The following is a 22,509-nucleotide window of genomic DNA, read 5'->3' as shown; positions in this document are numbered from 1 at the left end:
TAAAAATAAAATATGTTTAATAATATTTAATTTTTTACAAGGATAAAAATTGTATTTAAACATTTTTTCAAGTAAGATAATAAGGGTAAAATTGAAATAAAAAATTATAAGGTACAAGCAACATAAAATAGCATTTAAAAATAAACTATAAACTAATAAAATAAACTATAAGCTTTTTGGAAAAAGTTTACCAAACAAGTATTTTTTGTCATACGAGCTTATATAAGCTATAAGCTTAAAATCTAGCTTTACCAAACAAGCATTTATTTTGAATGTATTACATTAAGGAGGTTCTAATGTGGATAATTCTAATAAGTTCATAAATAGTGTTTAATATAATTGTTTTTAATAATCTATTAGAATTTTGTCAAAAAAAAACTAATCTATTAGAATTGTCCACTTCAGCAACAATCAATTGGTACAAGTGGTAAGGGTGTCAGCTCTCTTAAGCTTGTGGTCAGATGTTCGATTTTTGACTCAAGCGTATAGAGAAAATTCGGGATAACAAAGAAAAAAATTGTCTACCTCAACAAAAAGTAAATTTATTTAGATGTGTACTAAAAAATTTCAATACTGAATTTTGCTCTGCTTTGGCGGATAAGAAAGAAAGAAAGAAAGGACACGCCTAGAGAGTGAGTGGCGAAGAGTATGGTTAGTGGTTACTGCCTACTGGTTACAATGAGACAAAATCCAGTACAACAAACTTGTTAAGATAAAATAAATGAAAAAATAAAATGCATTAGTAGTGTTCTAGTATATTCCACTGTGTGTGTGTGTGTAGTGTGTTATGCATTTGTTTTCTCTCAAAACCTCTTGAAACAAATTCTTGGTTAGAAGAAAGAGAAATGCATTTGCTCTAGTAAATTTCACTGTGTGTGTAGTTTCTACTTAGCTCTGTGAAACCTCAAGAAAGAAAACACAATGAATCCTTCAAGTTCAACTTCAAGAAAGAGGAACAAGAAAACTAGTTACCGTGAAGATCACAACTTCATTAACACCATTTTTTCATGGTCTCTTCAAGATATCTTCAACGAAGATCTTTACAAAAACAAGGTTTCATTTTTATTCTCTTACTCTCACACTTTTTTTTTTTTTCATTGCATTTTAATTTGTTTTTTATATTTGTTTTTGTAGGTGGAATATATTGATTTATATTTCAAATCTCCTGAAAAATATTTTAAGTCATTTGTGTATCCTTTGTTGGAAGAAACACGAGCAAATCTATGTTCTTCTATGGAGAATTTGTCTAGTTCACCTTATGCTCAAGTGGTTTCTCTTGAAAAGAAACTCTCACATTCATGTGGTAGAAATCACTATGTTGTTAAAACTGATACTTGGAAAAATGCCTCTTCTAGTTATGGAAAAGAGTTATATAAAACATTGTTTGGAGATGTTTTTATTTTGGCGGATTTTAAACCTGAAACTGTTAATGATTTAACAAGGTCAGGAAAGATGTGGAGTTTTGTGTTGTCCACTGGGATTCTTGGTGAAGAGATTAAGAATAGTGGTGATGATACTACTTTTAAAGTGATTGCTTCTAAAGACATTGATGAAATGGGGCAAAAGTCTTTGTTTATTATATTCTTGATGAATATAACGCCTAATAGATGGATATGGAACGCCCTGCATATGGGTGGAGATTCGAAGCTCATTGAGAGGATTTTATGTGCTACTGATGTGGTAAGAACGTTATCTTTATATGTTAAGGATTTGAGTTAGTTGTTCCCGTGAAAATTTGTATTGTTAACTTGTACTATAATGAAGCATAATCACTGTAGTGAAGTTTTGGTTATCTTGATATTTGTTGTTGATTGTTTGTTATAGTTATAGTTATTTTAACACTTTTTTAGAAACAAAGAATGTAGTTAGAAGTTGTATTGCTTAGTTATTTATGAATTTGTGAATGACATTTTCCAGTTTATTGTTATTGAGTCTGGCTATTTCTAAGTATGACATATTTTGACATTTAGTTTTTGCCGATGTATCTTGGTGTGCAGATTGACAAAAACTGTTATTACTGTTCAACGAAGACTGACACTCTTAGGGATGATAAAACATATCAAAGGTTGTCATCCGAGTTGAATGAGTCTCAAAACAAGGCAATTTGTGCTTGCCTTTCTTCCTTTCAGTGTAATCATAAGTCTACGGTGGATCTTATTTGGGGACCACCGGGAACAGGTAAAACAAAAACTTTGGGCACACTGCTTTTCGCTCTATTCAAAATGAACTGTAGGACTCTTGTTTGTGCTCCAACTAATGTTGCCATTAAGGAAGTGGCATTGCGTGTCTTGAGCATGGTGAGGAAATCATTTGATGGAAACTCTGATGCTTTGTTCTGTAATTTAGGAGACATGCTACTGTTTGGGAATCAAGAGCGGCTCAAAGTTGGTGCAGAAATTGAAGAAATATATTTGGACTATCGTGTCAAGCAGCTCATGCTATGTTTCACCCCACCTAATGGTTGGAAATATTGTTTTGGTTCAATGATTGATCTTCTCGAAAATTGTGTTTCCGATTATGATATATTCATTGAGAACGAGATGAGAAAAGAACAAGCGCAAATTGATGTTAATAATTCTAATGGGGAAAAAGTTGACAATCCTTCCGATTCTGGTGTGAGGATGCACAAATCATTCATCGAGTTTGTCAGAGAGAGGTTTCTGTCTATTGCATTGCCACTCAGAAACTGTATTTCCATCTTATGTACTCATATATCCAGAAATTGTATTATGGAACATAACTTGAAAGATTTTTCCAGGCTTATTTACTCTCTCGGTTCATTTCAAGCTTTGTTGTTTGAAAATAATATTTCTTCTGAAAAACTGGAAGAACTTTTCTCTCCTCCAGAAAGTCAAGATAGTTCTCTTGATTCGGTTGTTGTAAGTGCCGCTAGATACTCATTGCACCAGAGCAGAACTGAAAGCCTTTCTCTATTAAGAACCCTTAAAGTTTCACTTGGTGACCTCAAACTTCCAGATGTTGTGACTGAAGAGTCAATCAGAGAGTTCTGTTTACAAGCGTCTTCATTAATATTTTCCACTGCTTCCAGCTCATTTATGCTGCATTCTGTTCCCATGGAACCTCTAGACATTTTAGTGATTGATGAAGCTGCACAGTTGAAGGAATGTGAATCCATCATACCTCTACTACTTCCGGACATAAACCATGCTATTCTTGTTGGAGATGAACGCCAGCTGCCAGCATTGGTTGAAAGTAGAGTATGTATTCTAAAAATGTCTTATTTAGTTAATTTAGTACCACAGTACCTACATTTTCACAAATGTTAAGTTTTTTATTGACAATTAATACTAATGCTCGTCCTTGATATGTCTAAGGTTTCTTGTGAAGTTGGTTTTGGAAGAAGTTTATTTGCGAGACTGAGCACATTGGGTCATCGTAATCACTTCCTCAATATGCAGTACAGGATGCATCCATCAATTAGTTCCTTTCCAAATTCATGCTTCTATTTGAACCAAATTCTTGATGCTCCAAATGTTATTGCAAAGAAATACAGGAAACAATATCTCCCAGGGCAAATGTTTGGTCCATACTCCTTTATAAATATAATTGGTGGCACCGAAGAGTTTGATGATGCTGGACGAAACGGGAAAAATATGGTTGAAGTGGCGGTCGTGATGAAAATAATTAGAAATTGTTTTAGAGGTTTGTATGTGTTGGAAAATATTTAGTTTCCTAGTTTGTTATTTCTAGGAGATTCTAAGCCTATCTATTATTTCCTTTTATGTTTGTACTCTTCCTATTTAAACCAGCCTTGAGCTGAGGAATAACATATAACAGTATTCACTTATTTCTACATGGTATCGAGAGCTCCCGATTTTGGGGGTCTCGCTTCCGCAAAACCCTAGCCGCCGTCGTGTTTACAATCTGACCACGACAACTGATTTTGTGTGCGGCATTGTTCACCCGTGGTACTGTTCACGGTGACACTGTTCACGCGCACTGTTCACGCGGTTACTGTTCACGCGGTTACTGTTCACGCACACTGTTCACCGGTGTTTATTTTTCTTTGCTGCTTCCGGTACTACTTGGCTAAGATTATTAATTATGACGTTTTTTTATTCTCGACGACGATATTCCACTTTCAAATACCGTCGTGAATGCAAATATTGTCATCGTTTGGGACATACTATTTTTCAATGTTGGAAATTACATGGTCTTCCGCGACCTTCAAATCAGAAGAACAAAGGTGGAGGTGAGGGTCATACATTCCAAGCCAGTAATTCTGATCAAGAGCATCAGTCTTCTTCAATTCAGCTTTCATTCACGATGGAACAACTAGACAGACTGTACAAAATTCTTGAATCTAACACTCTTTCTGGCTCTGTTGCCCCCAAAGGTACTTCTGCCCTTTTTAGTGTCAGTCCCAGTCGTGCTTGGATAGTAGATTCGGGTGCAAGTGATCACATGACAGGTGATTCTACTCTGTTTTCTTCTTATAGTCCATGTGCAGGTAACCATAAAATAAAAATTGCGGATGGATCCTTTTCAGCCATTGCGGGTAAAGGTTCGGTTGTGTTGTCTCCAAGTCTAACCCTTAAAGATGTTCTTCATGTCCCAAATCTATCTTGTAGTCTCATGTCTGTCAGTAAATTAGCCCAAGATAGAAATTGTCAAACTAATTTTTTTCGTACTCATTGTGTTTTTCAGGATTTGAACTCGGGGAAGATGATTGGTAGTGCTAAGGAGAGTGGAGGACTCTACTACTTCGACATTGAACCTGAATCACAACTACCTTCCAAACCAATAAGTTCATGCTTTGAATCTTTTTTAGTTCTGAATAATAATAATGATGATGTTATGTTATGGCATTCACGATTAGGTCATCCTAGTTTTCCTTATTTAAAACACTTATTTCCTGAGTTATTTCGTAATAAGGATTTATCTTTGTTTAAATGTGAAGCATGTGAATTTGCAAAACATCATCGTTCTCATTTTCCATTACAGCCCTACAAACCATCAAAACCTTTTTCTGTTATTCACAGTGATGTTTGGGGCCCTAACCGAACGAGTACACTTTCTCATAAAAAATGGTTTATCACATTTATAGATGATCACTCAAGAGTTTGTTGGGTGTACTTGTTAAAGGGGAAATCTGACGTTTGTCAGGCCGTAAAAGATTTTGTTAAAATGGTGCAAAATCAATTTCAAACAAATATTCAAGTATTTAGAAGTGATAACGGCAAAGAATATTTTAACACAATGTTGAGTGATTTTTTTCGTGAAAATGGAATTGTGCATCAAAGTTCATGCCCTAACACTCCCCAACAAAATGGAGTTGCAGAAAGAAAAAATAGGCACTTGTTGGAGGTGGCTAGAGCTTTACTTTTCGCAAGTAAAGTACCAAATTATTTGTGGGGTGAAGCAGTTTTAACTGCTGCATACTTAATTAACAGAGTGCCCTCCAAAGTTCTTAATTTTAAAACTCCAATTCATATTTTCAAAGAATGTTTTCCTAATGATCGTGTTTCAAACGATTTGACCTTAAAAATCTTTGGTTGCACTGCATTTGTTCATGAACATAAGAATATTAGCAAACTTGAACCGCGTGCTATAAAATGTGTTTTTGTTGGGTATTCTCCAACCCAGAAAGGATATAAATGTTTTGATCCAAAAAATCAGAAAATGTTTGTCACCATGGATGTTACATTCTTTGAAAACAAACCTTTTTTTGACACGCATCTTCAGGGGGGAAATTTAAATGAAGATTCGTCTCAAACTGAGGACATGAGTTTTTTTAACTCGTTTCAAACTGAGGACATGAGTTTTTTTAATAATTTATCTTTGCCGGTATCACAAAGTTCTAAGACTTATACTTCTGCACCAACGAAAAATGGTCATGATTCTTTATCTAATCCTACTCCTGTTATGAGTAGTGAGCTTGGTGAATCCGAGCCTACATTTTCTCATGAAGAAAACAATGAGAATCTTGAAAACAATGATAATGATGATCTAATTGAAATGCCACAAAATAATGAGTCATATAAAGATAATAGGTTTGAAGCAGGAAACAAGACTTGGAAAGGAAAGGTTTTTGTGAGAAAGAATCACAAAGAAAGTGATGAGTCCACATCTCAACACTGTCATGAATCTGAACCGGGGGATGATCAACTTCCTAAAAAAAGAAAAGGTAAGTCTATCTCTGTTTCTGAGAGTCGTATTTTGTATCCCGATATCGATGATCCTGTGGCTGTTAGAAAACCTGTTAGATCTTGCACTAAATACCCATTGTCCAATTTTATATCATATTCAAATTTGTCTTCGTCTTTTTCTGCCTTTACCTCAAAATTGTCTAGTGTAGAGATTCCAAAAAATGTACAGGTTGCTCTAGAAGTTCCAAAGTGGAGGGAAGCTGTACTTGAGGAGATGAAAGCTCTTGAAAAGAACAAAACCTGGAGTGTTATGACACTACCGGATGGCAAGAAGACGGTTGGATGCAAATGGGTGTTTACTGTGAAGTATAATTCAGATGGGTCAATCGAAAGGTACAAGGCTCGATTGGTGGCTAAGGGTTTTACCCAAACTTATGGTATAGACTACTCAGAGACTTTTGCTCCTGTTGCAAAATTGAACACTGTCAGAATTCTCTTGTCTCTTGCTGCTAACTTAGATTGGCCCCTACATCAGTTGGATGTTAAGAATGCTTTTCTCAATGGTGATTTAGAAGAAGAAGTATATATGGACATTCCTCCTGGCTTTGAAGACAAGTTTGGATCAAATGTATGCAAACTAAATAAGTCTTTGTATGGATTAAAGCAGTCTCCTAGAGCTTGGTTTGAAAAGTTCACTTATTCCATGAAGAAACAAGGGTACATTCAAGGACAAGCTGACCACACCTTGTTCACAAAGTTCTCCCAAGATGGAAAAATTGCTGTCCTAATTGTTTATGTTGATGATATCGTCCTTACTGGAGATGATATAGTTGAAATGGCAAGAGTAAAAGAGAAATTAGCATTAGACTTTGAAATCAAGGACTTGGGATCCATGAGATATTTTCTTGGTATGGAGGTTGCTCGATCAAAAGATGGTATTGTAGTTTCCCAGCAAAAATACATTCTAGATTTATTGAAAGAAACAGGAATGAGTGGATGTCGACCAGCAGATACTCCCATGGATCCTAATGCAAAACTTTGGGAAGAAGGTAGTGTTCCTGTTGATACTGGAAGGTACCAGAGATTGGTTGGGAAACTGATTTATTTGGCACACACTAGACCTGACATTGCTTTCTCGGTTAGTGTAGTAAGTCAGTTTATGCATTCTCCTTTTGAGGAACATCTTGAGGCAGTCTATAGGATACTGCGATATTTGAAAGCAAATCCTGGAAAGGGATTATTTTTTAAGAAGACTAATGAAAGAAATGTGTCTATCTTTACCGATGCTGATTGGGCAGGTTCAGTCACTGACAGAAGATCAACCTCCGGATATTGTACCTATGTTTGGGGTAATCTTGTGACATGGAGGAGCAAGAAACAAGGAGTTGTAGCAAGAAGTAGTGCAGAAGCTGAGTTTAGAGCTATGGCTCAAGGTATTTGTGAAGGATTATGGATCCACAAAGTCCTAGAAGAGCTTAAGATGAAAATTGAGCTTCCATTGAAATTATACTCTGACAGTAAAGCCGCTATTAGCATAGCTCATAACCCAGTTCAACATGACAGAACCAAGCATATTGAGATCGATCGGCATTTCATAAAAGAGAAGTTAGATGCCGGAATCATATGTCTACCTTTTGTAACTTCGAGTCAGCAAACTGCAGATATCTTGACCAAAAGCTTAGCAAGACCCACCTTTGAGCATTTCATCGGCAAGTTGGGCATGATAGATATCTATGCACCAACTTGAGGGGGGGTGTTGGAAAATATTTAGTTTCCTAGTTTGTTATTTCTAGGAGATTCTAAGCCTATCTATTATTTCCTTTTATGTTTGTACTCTTCCTATTTAAACCAGCCTTGAGCTGAGGAATAACATATAACAGTATTCACTTATTTCTACAGTATGTGTGTGAAATATATGCATATGAATCCTATGTTGTGATTTATCATGTTATAAATTACTCATTGCCTGCACAGTAATATATTATTCAGTAGAAAAATATTCCTTGAGATTGTGATTGGATTAATATTTGATTTTAGGTAACATTTAAAGCATTGATTAATGTATTAACAATAATAAGAAGATAAATTTTTTTTATAGTTTTAAAACTGCATGGTTACAATTTGCTGAAAGTATAATCATATTTATAATGTGATGAACTTTGTCTGGAATACAATGTTTTTTTTATTTTAAAATGATTTTTTCCTACATGATAAAAATGATGTATACTATAAACTAGTACTATGATTTTTATTTAATGCTTTATTAGTGTGAACATATTTTCTAATAGAAAATTACTTCCTGCTTAATTCTTGTACCTGTAACGACGCAGCATGGTTTGACTCAAACCAGAACCTCAGTATAGGTGTAGTGTCTCCATATTCTGCCCAAGTTGTTGCAATTCAGGATAAGCTTGGACAGAAGTATGATAAGCACGAAGGTTTCGATGTGAAGGTGAAAACAATAGATGGTTTCCAGGGTGGAGAGCAGGACGTTATTATCTTATCAACCGTTAGAACTGATTGCAGTACTTCACCTGGGTTCATCTCAAATAATCAGAGGACTAATGTTGCTCTTACCAGGGCTAGGTAAAACCTATTGTGTGCTGTTACAATTGCATTTGTTTTTGTCCAAATTGAATATTTGCAACAACGCTATTGCTTTTATTCTCAACAGGCATTGTCTATGGATATTGGGAAATGAAAGGACCCTAGTAAGTCAGGAAAATGCATGGAAAACTTTGGTGCTTGATGCTAAAAAACGTCAATGTTTCTTTAATGCGGATGAAGACAAGGATTTAGCGAAAGGTATATGGGATGCCAAGAAAGAGCTGGACCAACTTGATGATTTACTTAATGCTGAGAGTGTCATATTTAGAAACTCTAGGTGGAAGGTATTTGGTTTGCCGATCTAGTAATATTACTTATTGTGATCATATACTTGACCTTTAGTTCATGTTCCTCTTTCAACATTTGTGCAGGTTCTTTTCAGTGATAAGTTTCTAAAGTCATTTAAAAATCTTCCATCAAAGCGGACAAAGAAGTCGGTCATTGGCCTCTTACTCAAACTCTCTAGTGGGTGGAGACCAAAAAGGATTAAAGTGGACTTGCTTTGTGGAAATTCATCCCAGATGTTAAAGCAATATAAAGTTGAAGGTTACTTTGTTGTTTGTTCAACGGACATAGTAAAAGAATCGGATTTCACTCAAGTTTTAAGGATATGGGATGTTCTTCCTCCAGAGGATATTCCAAAAGTAGTGAAGCATCTTGATAGTATTTTTGGAAGATATACTGATGATTTTATAAGTCGCTGCAGTGAGCAATGTTTTGAGGGGTAAGTAGTTCGATTTGTATTTTATTACACCTAAGATGCTTTAGCTAACTGATAGCTGTGTTTTACATCTTTTCTAGGAAGATGGAGGTCCCATTGACTTGGGAAAAATCAACAGAAATCAACAAAATTAAGAATCTTGATAAAAATGGAAATGAAGATGAATCAGCTTCTTTCGATCAAAGAATATATGTTGAGATTTCAAAGGTTGAGGAGAGTTTATTGCTGATGAAATTCTATTCTTTATCATCTGTTGTGGTTAACCACTTGCTTTCTGATCATAATAGTAATCAACTGGAACTTCCATTTGAAGTATCAGATGAAGAACATGATGTAATACTCTTTCCTAGAAGTACATTTGTATTGGGTCGCTCTGGTACCGGGAAAACGACTGTTCTGACCATGAAGTTATTAAAACAGGAGGAATTGCACCATTCGGTTGTTGAGCAGACTTATGGAATTAAGAGTGTTGAAGTTCCTTGTTTGAATTATGTTAAAGAGTACAAAGACAGTTCTACTGTAAATGGCAGGCCTGTGCCTGTCTTACACCAATTATTTGTAACAGTGAGTCCTATACTTTGTCAAGCAGTGAAACATCAGGTTGTTAAAATGAAAAGGTATGGAACTTCTATTTCAGACTATAAGCTTTTCTTTCTTCTTGTTAGATAAATTACTGTTAAAATGGATTGTTGAACCCTATTTATCTGTAAAAAGAAAATCTTCACCTACTTATTACTTTCAAAAGCTAAAAGTGTGGTCTATAATACTAGGACTTTATTGGATTCTTTTAACGTTATTGTCTGTTGATTTTTAATAAATTCATGTTAAATTTCATTGTCCTGACTATATCTGTTGAATTGATCTTCATATAGTTTTTGTTGGTTGTAAACATCATTTTATAGCTTTCTTCTTGTAATTATTTTGTGATCTATTATGTTGGTTTTTATCATGAATGGTACAGTTTTGTTAGTTTTTATCATGCGTATTTACTAACCAATATTCATTTTAGGAATACACACATTTTTTAAACTAAAATATGTTTAATATTATTGAAGGAAAAAATCACTCATTTTTTAAACATGAATAATTTCACCCCAACATTTGATTCCTGAATTGCAATTTCAATAGTGAAATGCATGATAAATGAATACATAGGCGGATGTCCACCCCCCAAACAATTCATATAGTTTAATGTTGCTTTATCTGCGTTGAATTGATTTTCATATAGTTATTGTTGGATGTATACATCATTTTATATAGTGAAATGCATGATGAGTGTACTTTAGCTTGGTGTGTTTTGACTACTAACCCTCTTTGTATGTCCTATGCTTAGTGTTAACTGGCCCCACTAATAGTAAGTTTTTGGCTCTTCATCTTAAGAAATTAAGTAATGGTGTTGAAGATACACTATTGTAACTCCTTAATTTTAGTAACCATTGTAGTATCACATGTTTGTTCACTGAGTTCCCTTAATTCAGAGTTTTCTATGCAATATTTAATTGGTATCTAATATTATTTATATTGTGCACACAGATTCATATGTGGTGGGGTTATTTCCGCAGATAGGTGTTCTATTGAGGAAGATATAGTTGATGTTGATACATCAATACAGTTTAAGAATATACCAGATACTTTTGTTAATATTCCTGCCGAATCATATCCACTTGTGATTACATTTCAGAAGTTTCTAATGATGCTTGATGGGACTGTGGGGAATTCTTATTTTGAAAGATTTAGTGAACTATCTTCTCTAAGTGAGAACATTGGTGTAAGATCTGTTGCTTTTGAGACTTTTATAAGGAAGAAGCAGGTGACTTATGAGAGGTTTGACTCGTTATATTGGCCACATTTCAATTCCCAATATACCAAGACACTAGATTCATCCAGAGTGTTCACTGAAATAGTGTCTCATATAAAAGGGGGCATGCAATCTTTGGAGCCTGGTGAAGGGAAGTTAAGCCGTCAAGATTATCTTTCCTTGTCTGAAAACCGATCCTCAAGTTTAAGCAAGCAGAAAAGGGAGATCATATATGATATGTATCAAAGTTATGAACATATGAAGATGGACAGAGGGGAATTTGATTTGGCTGATATTGTTGCTGACATTCATCGCCGACTCAGAATTAACAAATATGAGGGTGATGAAATGCACTTTGTATACATAGACGAAGTGCAGGATCTAACCATGAGTCAAATTGCTTTATTTAAATATGTTTGTCAAAATGTAGAAGAGGGTTTTGTTTTCTGTGGGGATACTGCACAAACCGTAGCAAGGGGAATTGATTTTAGGTTCCAGGATATCAAATCTCTCTTTTACAAGGAGTTTGTGCAAGAATCAAAGAGAGGTGTTTATAACAAAGGAAAGGAGAAATTGAAAGTTTCAGAAACATTTTTGCTGAATCAAAACTTTCGGACTCATGCTGGAGTGTTGAAGTTATCCCAGAGCATCATTGAGCTTCTTTTCCGCTTTTTCCCTTATTCTATTGATGTTTTGAAGCCTGAGACCAGTTTGTTATACGGGGAAGCTCCGGTTGTTCTTGAGTGTGAGAGCAAAAAGAATGCAATTGTAACTATTTTTGGCACCACTGGACATAAGAGTGGGGAAATTGTTGGCTTTGGAGCGGAGCAAGTAATTTTGGTACGTGATGATTATGCACGAAAAGAAATTTTGGAATATGTAGGGAAACAAGCTCTTGTTCTAACTATTTTGGAGTGCAAAGGGCTTGAGTTTCAGGTAGTTTAAACAGTATCATATCTGATTTATTTTTGTTTTGAATGTTATGATTATTTATTTTAATGGTCATCTATGTTCTTTTGCAGGATGTACTGTTGTACAACTTTTTTGGAACTTCACCTTTGCAAAATCGATGGAGGGTGATTTATGATGAGTACATGAATGAACAAGATATGCTGGAACCTGCAGAATCAAAGTCTTATCCAAGTTTCAATGATTCCAAACACAATATTTTGTGCTCTGAGCTGAAACAGCTATATGTGTCTATCACTCGTACAAGACAGAGATTGTGGATATGTGAGAATACAGAAGAATATTGCAGACCTATGTTTGATTATTGGAAAAGGAAATGTCTTGTACAATTCAAAGAACTGGATGATTCACTTGCTCAGACAATGAAAGTTGCAAGTAGTCCAGAAGAATGGAAGTCACGTGGCAAGAAGGTTCTTTTAATAGTCGACCATTATATTCGTTGTGCTTTCATACTAATGGATTTTATTAATATGTTTCCTTTTTTATTATTTTTAATCATTAAGCAGTGTTAATTCTGTCACCTAAATACCTCATAGGTGATATTTTGTTATATTGCAAATAGATTTTTTTTTGAAACAATATTGCAAATAGATTATACTCTTATTATTGTGTAATGCATAGAGCAAGGTTTTAGATGTGCCGCTTTTGTCTAATATTCTTTTTGCTCCAAATGATATATTATTTTGACTGTACCTTTTGCAGTTATATTATCAAAATAACTATGAGATGGCAACAATGTGTTTTGAAAGAGCCGGGGACTCTTATTGGGAAAGAAAGTCTAAGGCAGCTGGTCTTAGGGCAACTGCACGCCGTGTACATGACTTGAATCCTGGAGATGCAAATGCAATGCTTAGGGAAGCTGCTGAAATTTTTGAAAGCATAGGAATGGCTGAGTCTGCTGCCCAATGTTTTTCTGATTTGGGGGATTATGAAAGAGCAGGTATGAACTTCAGATTTGGCATCTTTGTCTATACCTTTATGTCATTTTATATTGAAAAATATTAGCATATCCTTTTAGAACATAAATAGCAGTTTACCTTGCATGGTTCGGTCTTATGTTTATTTGCCGAGGTTGCTCTGACCGTAGTTTGAATCTGCTCAAGAATATTAAATGATGAAGAAAGTTCGTTGAACTAATGAATATACATATCAAAACTCGTAATACAAATTGGTATTGGGATGCTTTGTTCTATCTTGTTTATGAGAATTCCTCTTTTCTACATACCTTAATAAATTTCTTCTTCGATGTAAACATTAACAGTTTAACACTAAGCAACAGTAATTCTATGCAAGAAGTGTATAATGGAGCATCAATCCCATGTGCCTTCAACTCATAAAACTGTTCTTTCACTATTGAAGCATATCTAAATATATCATGTAATTTTTTTTTTTGTTGATGAATCTTTTTTATTCGAGATAGGGATTTGACTTATTTTGTTGTAAAAGCAAATATTATAGGGTAATAATCTTTTTTAGACCCCTAACGAGTTCACCAAATCTAACAAACATTTTAATTGATTATCATGTTTATAATAGTTTTTGTATTGTGAACTTTTACTCTTCAAAATTAATTGTATTTCTGATAACAGGGAAGCTTTACTTGGAAAAAAGTGAAGAGCCTGATTTGAAAAGGGCAGGGGATTGCTTTTATTTAGCTGGTTGTCATGAAATGGCAGCACAAATGTATGCTAGAGGAAGTTTCTTCTCGGATTGTTTGAATATTTGTGCAAAAGGTGGATTGTTTGACACTGGCTTGCATTACATTCAGCACTGGAAACAAAATGAAAGTGCTGATCCTGGTTGGGCTAATGGTCATGATTTGTACACAATTGAACAGAAATTTTTGGAAAATTGTGCTCGGAAATATTTTGGCAACAAAGATATCAAATCCATGATGAAATTTGTTAGAGATTTTCATTCAATGGATTTGAAGCGTGAGTTCTTACAATCACTATGCTTACTTGATGAGCTTCTTGAATTGGAAGAGGAATCGGGCAACTTTATGGAGGCTGCAAGCATTGCTAAGATGATGGGTGATATTCTCCGTGAGGCTGATTTGCTAGGAAAAGCTGGTGAGTTCTTTGAAGCATACGAACTTATGTTTTTATATGTACTTGCACAATCTCTTTGGTCTGGAGGAAGCAAAGCATGGCCCTTAAAGCCATTTACACAGAAGGCCGAGCTTTTGGGAAAGGGGCTGATATTTGCGAAGGAAGTTTCAAGCAGCTTTTATGAGCTTGCATCTACAGAAGCAGAAATACTGTCAAATAAGCATGACAGCAAATTTGAAGTAATGAATCAATTGCAATCTTCTCGCATCCATAGTAGTATTAGAGGGGAAATGCTATGTTTGTGGAAACTGCTGAATTCTCATTTTAGGTTGAACTCTTCTAAGTATGTCTGGCAAGACAATTTATTTGATGTTTCAGCTGAAGGCATGATTATGAAGAATCAATTTTCTGTGGAGACATTGTTTTATTGTTGGACATGTTGGAAGGATAACATTGTTCATGTGCTGGAATCCCTTTCAAATTTCAAAACTCAAGAGCCTCATCAGCATAACAGATATGTAAAGTTTGCATTGAATTATTTGGGTGTTCAGAAGCGGATTTATAATCTAAATGACATTTACCTTTTGCTCATCCCTGATGCTAACTGGGTGATGAAACTGGGAGACAGATTGCTAAAGAAGAATGGGAAGATAGTTTCCGTCGATGTTCAACCTTTAATTTCTTTTGCTCAGAGTTATTGGAGTTCAGAATTACTTTCTGTTGGCATGGATGTCTTGCGCAACCTCGATGCACTCTACAAGTTCTCAGTTAATAAAGCTTTTTCCGAATTCTGTCAAGTACAGTCTTTATTGCATATCTATGAGGTCTCAAAGTTTCTTCTCAATTCCAAATGGTTTAGCCTTGGCCACGTTAACTTGAAAACATTGGAGTCATTTTGGAGACAAATTGAGTGTTTATCACATCATGTAGTTCCCCTTGACTGGAAGAAATCACTGGATAAAGAAATAGTTTATCAAAGAATAACTGAAACTTGGCATGATATGATGAAAGAGGTCATCTATGAAACCACTAAACGGAAAGATAGATTGACCTTTGGTGAAATTGGAAGGGTGGTAGTTATGATTCTTGGAACAGCTAATGTAAAAGATGATCTGCTCGTTCAAGTTATGAAAAGGTTTAAAGATAATGAACACTGGAAAGATTTCATTCAAAGCATACGGTTGTATTCAGGAGATGAATCGCGCAGTATAGCGGTTTTAGAGATGCATCCCACTTTTAAGCTTTATGTAGCATTGCAATATACATTCAGTTTGACTTGGATAAGGCGACTTGAGTATATATCTCCTGGTTGCTTTATGTATCTTGTTGAACGACTACTTCTGTTGACATCATGCAGGAAGGGGTTCATGTATGCGACAAAATCATCTTTCACTGAGTGGCTTATTTGCCAGGATGAAAATTCCCTTTCAAATTTGAGCTTCATGCCTGATAAATTAGACATTGTGCATGATTTTCTTGCCAATATCCTCAGTGAGTTTGTTTGTGATCAATATGGTACCAAATTCTGGATTGAAAAATATTCAAACTTGGTTGTGGAGAATTATTTTCCATCACTTTTCCTGCGATTGATTGTTTCGATATGTTTGCTTCATCTCGGCTCCGGGAGTAAGAAGCATATCAAATTACTTCGCAATTTGTTGGGGAAGAGAGATATAACCGTTCAACTGCCATTAGAATTTTGCAATGTTCTTCAAAAAGGAAAGAAACACATGGGTTTGGAAGTCTTTGCTGAGGCATTTAAAGCGATTGACAACCCCTTGGTGATTGCTAAGCTTCAGAACAATTCTTCTGAAATTGTTTGTTCAGATGCCTTGTTTGTGGATTTAACGGTATGCCAAAAAAGAGAGCTCATATTAGAAACATTATTTTCAAGTAGAGTTGACACTGCAGGAGAGGAAACCACAACAGAAGCCTTTGATTCTTCAACATCTAAAGAGTTTTCTTCAAACCTTCCAAATGAAAGCTCTGCTTCTGTTTCACATCAGACATCCGATGGACAGATAAAAGATGAAACTGACACGTCTATGTATGCTGACTTATTCTGGCATTGGTTGGAAAAAGTGACATCTCCATCAGCAGATCTTTCGCGTCTTGCTGATTTTTCACCTGAATACTTAAGGATGATGGTCAGCTAATTTTTTTTTTTGTGTTTGAAATAACTTTGAATAAAATGTGCTTATATCAAACAGTTAATATTTATATTCCTTAACTTTTATCATTCTCTCCAGGATTATTTTTCAACCCACCGTGTACTTGTGAAAGAGTTAATGAAAAACCCTGTTATGATGGAAAACAAAAAGGATATGGAGGTGTTGGTGAGCTTGGATGAATTATTCAGCCAATTTCGAATCACTGCAAGCATACTGTAAGTTATATAAGAAGCTTGTAATAAATAATTGCAATATGGTTTTCTGTTTTTGCTTTAATTACTGCTTAATCTTTTTGTTGTCTCATTCATCTGCAGTGGTGCGAGGCTTGATAAGGTCACTCTAATTGTACTTTCAAAGAAAATTCTTTCAAGACGATCTGAAATAGCACGGTTCCTGTATAAGCCAGATGTTTGGAAGGAACCAGAAGATATCTGGTCCAATAATTCAGGCAAAAAAAAACATGATAAGAAAATAAGTATTGTACTAGGCCAAGATGGAAAATATTCGATATTTAATGATATTGAAGACTATGTTGCAAGTGAACCAAATCGTTATAGGCGACTCAATATTTGAAAAAAGAAAAGAAATTCAGAATTGTTATGTAAATTAAGAGAATTTTATATACAAAATTCAAAATGAGTTTACTATAACTAAGGTGTACCTTCTTATGCCAAAGCATGCATCCCCGAATTTAGTATCAAGTAATATAGTAAGTAGGTAAGATGGTCTCCATGGGGATTAAATAATTCCTCATCGTGACACGATACAGGTCCATCGTGGCACGATATAACTGGGCTTTTTCTCCTTTTTTGCTCCTTTTTGTGTAATTTCTTCAATTCTTTGCTTTTTCATCAAGTAACTTCATTCCTTAGATATTTTTCATGCTTTGACTATCAAAAGACTACTAAAATAATAACTAAATACTAACCTAAAAACATCATAGAAATTCATGTCATCAGATATCTAACAAAATATTTGAGCATGTCTATTCGCATAGGAAGGCTAGTTTGTAATCGACTCATCACCTACAAATTTGCAAAAGATATATAAATATCTTTCTTTCCATTCTTCCTACACATCTATCCAACTCATTAACTCATCACTTACCAGTTACCACATGTCAAACAGCCAGGGGCTTAAAACGAAGTTGTTTAGGCTTCAGAACATTTCTTGTAAGTAGCAACCATCCTTGTTTGTGAACCAACTGTAGAAATCCATGTCATTCCATTTTTGTTTATTGAGTCAAGCAACTAGGAAGTTCATTAGGATCAACTCATGTCATTGACTCCTGAGTTACTCATGTATGGTTTGGAATAAAGTTTTGAGGTGCTTCTGCCAAAATTTATAGTTGTGATGGACCAATACATTCCACCATCCTACTAATCCAACTTGAAGCTTATATTTGTTAGTGGGAAATGTCTTAGCAGGCTTATACTTGTGTGATGTTTCTTATTCTTGACAGATTAAAGATAGAAAATTCATTTTTCCTTCTCAAAAGCTTGGTAATGGTTCTATAGCAGATCAGGTGATATAATAATAGAGAAAAATATTCCAGGTCTTTTGTAAATGTAGTAATTTTTGTGCTTACACTTCTAAGTTCTAACTGTATGGTTATTGGTTATGGTATTTTCTGATTGTGGAATCTTGACAGTAAACTTATGAAAAGTATTTTGAAGATTTATTATTGACAAGAAAATGTATCCTTTGTCACACTGGATGTTTGTTTTGTACAAGTCTTTTTATCCAAAACATAACTAACAACAAAATATTCACTAGTGAGTTCAATGATAATTGACGCTGGACTTGATAGGAGGATCACGGTTTAATCCCTTGCAACTGCGATCAGGAGGGGGTTGAAACCATTTGATGTCAGAACTGACCGCCGAACCAGATTAGGCGGTCCAGTGGACCAGATCACTAGTAGTGAAAAAAATAATATTCATGTATTCGCACGGCTAGTTTGTAATTGACACATAACCTATAAATTTGCATATATATATATATATATATATATATATATATATATATATATATATATATATATATATATATATATATTTCTTCCTCACCATAACACCTACAAAAACTACAAAAATTATGTTTGAGAAACACATTCTCTCAATAACCAAAACCATCTCCCTTTGATGAGCACGCCATTCATCTCCCTCACATGTCAATCCTTCAAATATTATTCCTCTTATCTTTTTTCTTCAACCCTTTCATCTATTTTTGTGACTCTAACCTCCATTTCTTCTACAAGGCAAAATCTTATTAATCTCTACTTGAGAGCATAAGAGGTGCTCCAAGTAGACATACACTTACACAAGGTGTTCCCTTTTTTAAACATTAACACTCAAGACATGTATCAACCAAAATACACGAATACACAAGTTCCACAACCACTCCAAAAACATCATACAAAAAATATTGTTTCCTTCTTTCACAAAAAAACCTTACGTCAATTCCTGCATAAATGTAGAAACAGAATTACATGCCGCTTCCACATGTCTGCCTCACACAAGCCTTTCTTCTTCCCTTGAAAATTTGTCAATACTGTTTTCCTCTTTAAGTCCAATTCATCTGCATAATTCGGATTACTTAAGGTTACAGTTCAACCTGCATTAGTGGCATGCCCAACTACTGATGCATTGCAGCACCTCCTGTACTTGAGAATTTTGTACCGAATAAACTTTACAAACCACTGCTACATAATGCTAGCCATCCATAATGTTCTAATCCACAATTAACATAGACCAAGGCGGATATGTCATGCAACAAGACAGATGAACATTAAGAAGATTTATATTCCAAACAAGGCGAAGACAAAATAAAGGATTAATGTACCGTTCTGTCAAATAATACGGAAATCCTTTTGCCTTCAATTTAAGAATTTTCTATGATAAAATTTTAACTTCCTCTACCTTTTCCTAAACTTAACGCATCCTATCTTTCTTATTCACCAGGTCCCAAATAGGCGTTAAATGCTTTGAAAAGTGTTAGCAACACTTGCTTTAATACTCTTTTTCAACATTCACTTTCTTGTTAAGGTGAAATTCATGTAGATCCCACCATTTTATATGGAACCTATTCTCAAAATGGTGAGACTTTCATGAAATTCACTCAATAAAGAGAGAATGTTGGGAAAAAGAACGTTAGAGTAAGTGTTGATGCCTGTTAGAACTCCTCAAGCACTTTTTCCTTTTTCTTCTATCTGTTTGTGTATTGTGTTCTTTGTTTGACATAGGTTGAATCCAAATAAATCCATAACAACTAATAACTCATTGACCTGAGTTGATAACCAGACTGGTAGCAAACGAAGCAAAATGTTCCAAAACTTTGACAGAGAGACTATGAAAGAGAAAGAATGCAGGTATCTTGCACAAAATCAGATAAAGGGAAAGAAGCAGCAAAAATTAATCAGCAAGATGATGTATTCTATAGGTGATACTGACACAGCAATATCCAACATTAACACAAAGCAGCATGCAAAAAAGTAATTCAGTTGTCATAAAGTTTCCTTAATACATATTAGCTTGGCAACAAAACAAGCCGTTTATTACAACATAGAATTGGGAACTACCCCTCCAAATGCAGACGACAAATCATCCTCAAAATCTAGTTTAGTATAACTAACTCAATTGTCATCCTTATTATTTCTCTATCATTCTCACTAAACATGCAATTTAAGCTCTTTTAACACCCACCAATTATTTTACTTCAGCATTGCTAAAGTTAAATAATTTAACTCGGCCACTCGGGTGCATGTAAAGAGAAGAATCGTCTAAATAGATTAGACTTGTGTTGGTAGTATACACCATCGATCCTTGTTTTATTCCAATTGCAAAAAAGACCTCAGATTTATAATTAATATTACTATAAACTATAACAATAATTCACTATCACTATTTCAGCTTTGTTCTGTACCAAAATCTTTGATCTTTGACAAAGGGGTTCTCAAGTAACCATCAACCTCAAATTTCTTAGGTGACAATTCCTTATACTTAGCAAACTGTTCCTTAGCTTCATCATTCTTATCAAGCAATGTATAAATCATTCCCCTGCAAAAATAAGGTCTAAAATCATTAGGATCTTCTTTGATTAATAACTCATACATACCCAAAGCTTCATCAACATTCTTCTGCAAAAACAGAATCTGAGCCATTATCAACTTCACATCTCTAGCTTCTTTTTCCTTATTGTCTTCAAGCGCAACTCTAAAAGCATCTTCAAGCTTCTCAATTACAACATCCCCTTCTCCAACACGGTCCATTAAAAGCGCGTTTTCGAAAAGCGCTTCGAAAGAAAGCGGATTTGACTTCAAGATTTCGTCGTAGAAACTACGCGCGGCATCAGTGTCTCCCATTTCGATTGTTAACCTCGCCGCGATGAATTTCCAATCGGTTACCTCCGGTTGTGATGAGATTAAGCTTTTGAGAATCTTCAGTGCTTCTTCGTCTTCGCCGAGTTCTAGCTTCTGATGAAGTAGAGACTTCAGAGCTTCTACTGATCCATCGTTTGTTTCGAGGGATTCTGACGGTGTGGATGTTGTTCCGGCGTCGGCGATAACGGTGTCGGTGATAATGGTTTCGGTTTCGGGGAGGACTTCGGTGAGTGTTTCAGGTGGTTCGGCTCTGGCGGGGGAGGATGGGAATGTGAGTGCGGCGGTGGCGGTTGCGGCGGTAAAGAGTGCTGCTCCGGCGAGGTTTTTGAGGTGGTGGATAACGGGGGAGTTGGTGGAAGAGTGGGATTTGACGGTGAGTTGACGGTGGCGGGGGCGGAGAGGGAGATTAGGGGGGAATTGAGAAGGGGTGTTGGTGATGGTGGGATTGAAGGAGAGGGTGGAGAATGATGATGAAGTTGAAATCATGGTGGAATTTGAATTTAGGGTTTGAATTTGATTGAAAATGTGAGTGGGTGGAGAGAACAATGAATGAATGGTGAAGGAGAAGAATATGCAATGGAAGTGGTTAGGTTATGAGTTATGATGAGTTGATTTGTGAGGGGTTTAAGAGTTTTAAAATAAAGAAAGCGAGAAACACATGGGTTTAGAGCTCCGGGTAGGTGTGGCTCCTCTTGGACCGTTGCTTTTTTTATATGAAGGTTAATACCAAAAAAAAGAAAAATTAACGAGCCAAAATATATATTAATTGAAAAAATAGCCTCTCAACATGTGTGTCAAGATAGACTACCAAAGTTTACAACGGAACATAGAAAGAAAAACAACAATCAAAATCATACAAAGCTCATACATAACAAGGGACTAGACCCCCAACTATGGTAGTTTGAAACTAAAGTAACACTAGTCGTCTTCAACCACCTATAGGAAAAAAGTTTGATCTTGTCCAACAACTGATAAGTAGTACTGGTTGAGCCTCTAAATAATATGTGGTTTCTTTCTGTCCATATAACTCACACACTAGCGAGCCAAATAAGTTGCAAAAAGACCAACGTGCTCGAGATCCACCGGCTAAATAAGTGAACTGAACGAAGTAGTAGAACTCGTCGATGGAATGTCAATGCAAGTGCAAACTAAAGCCCAAAGAGAACCAAAAAAACTGCAAGAGATGAATAAGTGATGAGCCGACTCTGCCTCCCCACATCCAGAAATGCATAAATGTGCTGCAGAAGATAAAATGCCTCGAAAACCAGGTTTGACTTTGTGGGCAACCTGTCACGCAATAAACGCCACGCAAATATGGAGACCTTCAATGGAACCTGAGAATGTCAAATAAGGTGCTCCGCATTATCGATAGTAATCGAATCAAGAGTAGTCAAAAAATACCAAAAAATATTGAACTCATTAGTTCTTAAATATTTTTCATCTTGATTTTTATTACTCCGTCCGCTCCAAAAGAATTGTTCTTGTTGATTTTGATCGTATTTTTTTATTAATATATAAAGACAAATATTAGCAAATAAAATCTTGTTTGATTTGTCTCGATTAATATTTTTATAATATTAAATTTTTATAATTTTTCATGAAAGAAAAATAAATATATTAATGATTCAAATTATGCATTGGTATGCATAAGGACATTGTTTTGGGACAGAGAGGTAGTAATGTTTCTAAAAAATAATTTTA

The 22,509-nt window shown here is 35.2% G+C and overlaps 2 protein-coding genes across 2 annotated transcripts; one reads left to right on the top strand and one right to left on the bottom strand.

Annotated features, from left to right (window-relative positions):
• Nucleotides 1-921: 921 nt before the first annotated feature.
• LOC123914598 lies at nt 922-17,267 on the top strand. Its single transcript, XM_045965798.1, has 14 exons — nt 922-1,053; nt 1,135-1,680; nt 1,998-3,218; nt 3,336-3,663; nt 8,441-8,696; nt 8,785-9,001; nt 9,089-9,441; nt 9,519-10,055; nt 10,972-12,172; nt 12,259-12,615; nt 12,908-13,145; nt 13,795-16,403; nt 16,506-16,642; nt 16,742-17,267. The coding sequence occupies exons 1-14, from the start codon at nt 922-924 to the stop codon at nt 16,998-17,000; spliced, it is 8,391 nt and encodes a 2,796-aa protein (XP_045821754.1). The 3' UTR covers nt 17,001-17,267.
• A 2,644-nt stretch (nt 17,268-19,911) lies between these two features.
• Nucleotides 19,912-21,496, bottom strand: LOC123917410 (protein SLOW GREEN 1, chloroplastic). Its single transcript, XM_045969113.1, has one exon. The coding sequence runs from the start codon at nt 21,292-21,294 to the stop codon at nt 20,335-20,337; it is 960 nt and encodes a 319-aa protein (XP_045825069.1). The 5' UTR covers nt 21,295-21,496; the 3' UTR covers nt 19,912-20,334.
• Nucleotides 21,497-22,509: the final 1,013 nt, after the last annotated feature.

The sequence above is a fragment of the Trifolium pratense genome, linkage group LG3, assembly GCF_020283565.1.
Source record: "Trifolium pratense cultivar HEN17-A07 linkage group LG3, ARS_RC_1.1, whole genome shotgun sequence".
NCBI lineage: Eukaryota > Viridiplantae > Streptophyta > Magnoliopsida > Fabales > Fabaceae > Trifolium > Trifolium pratense.
Note: the sequence above shows the minus strand (reverse complement) of the source record. Positions and strands in the feature narration are given on the sequence as shown.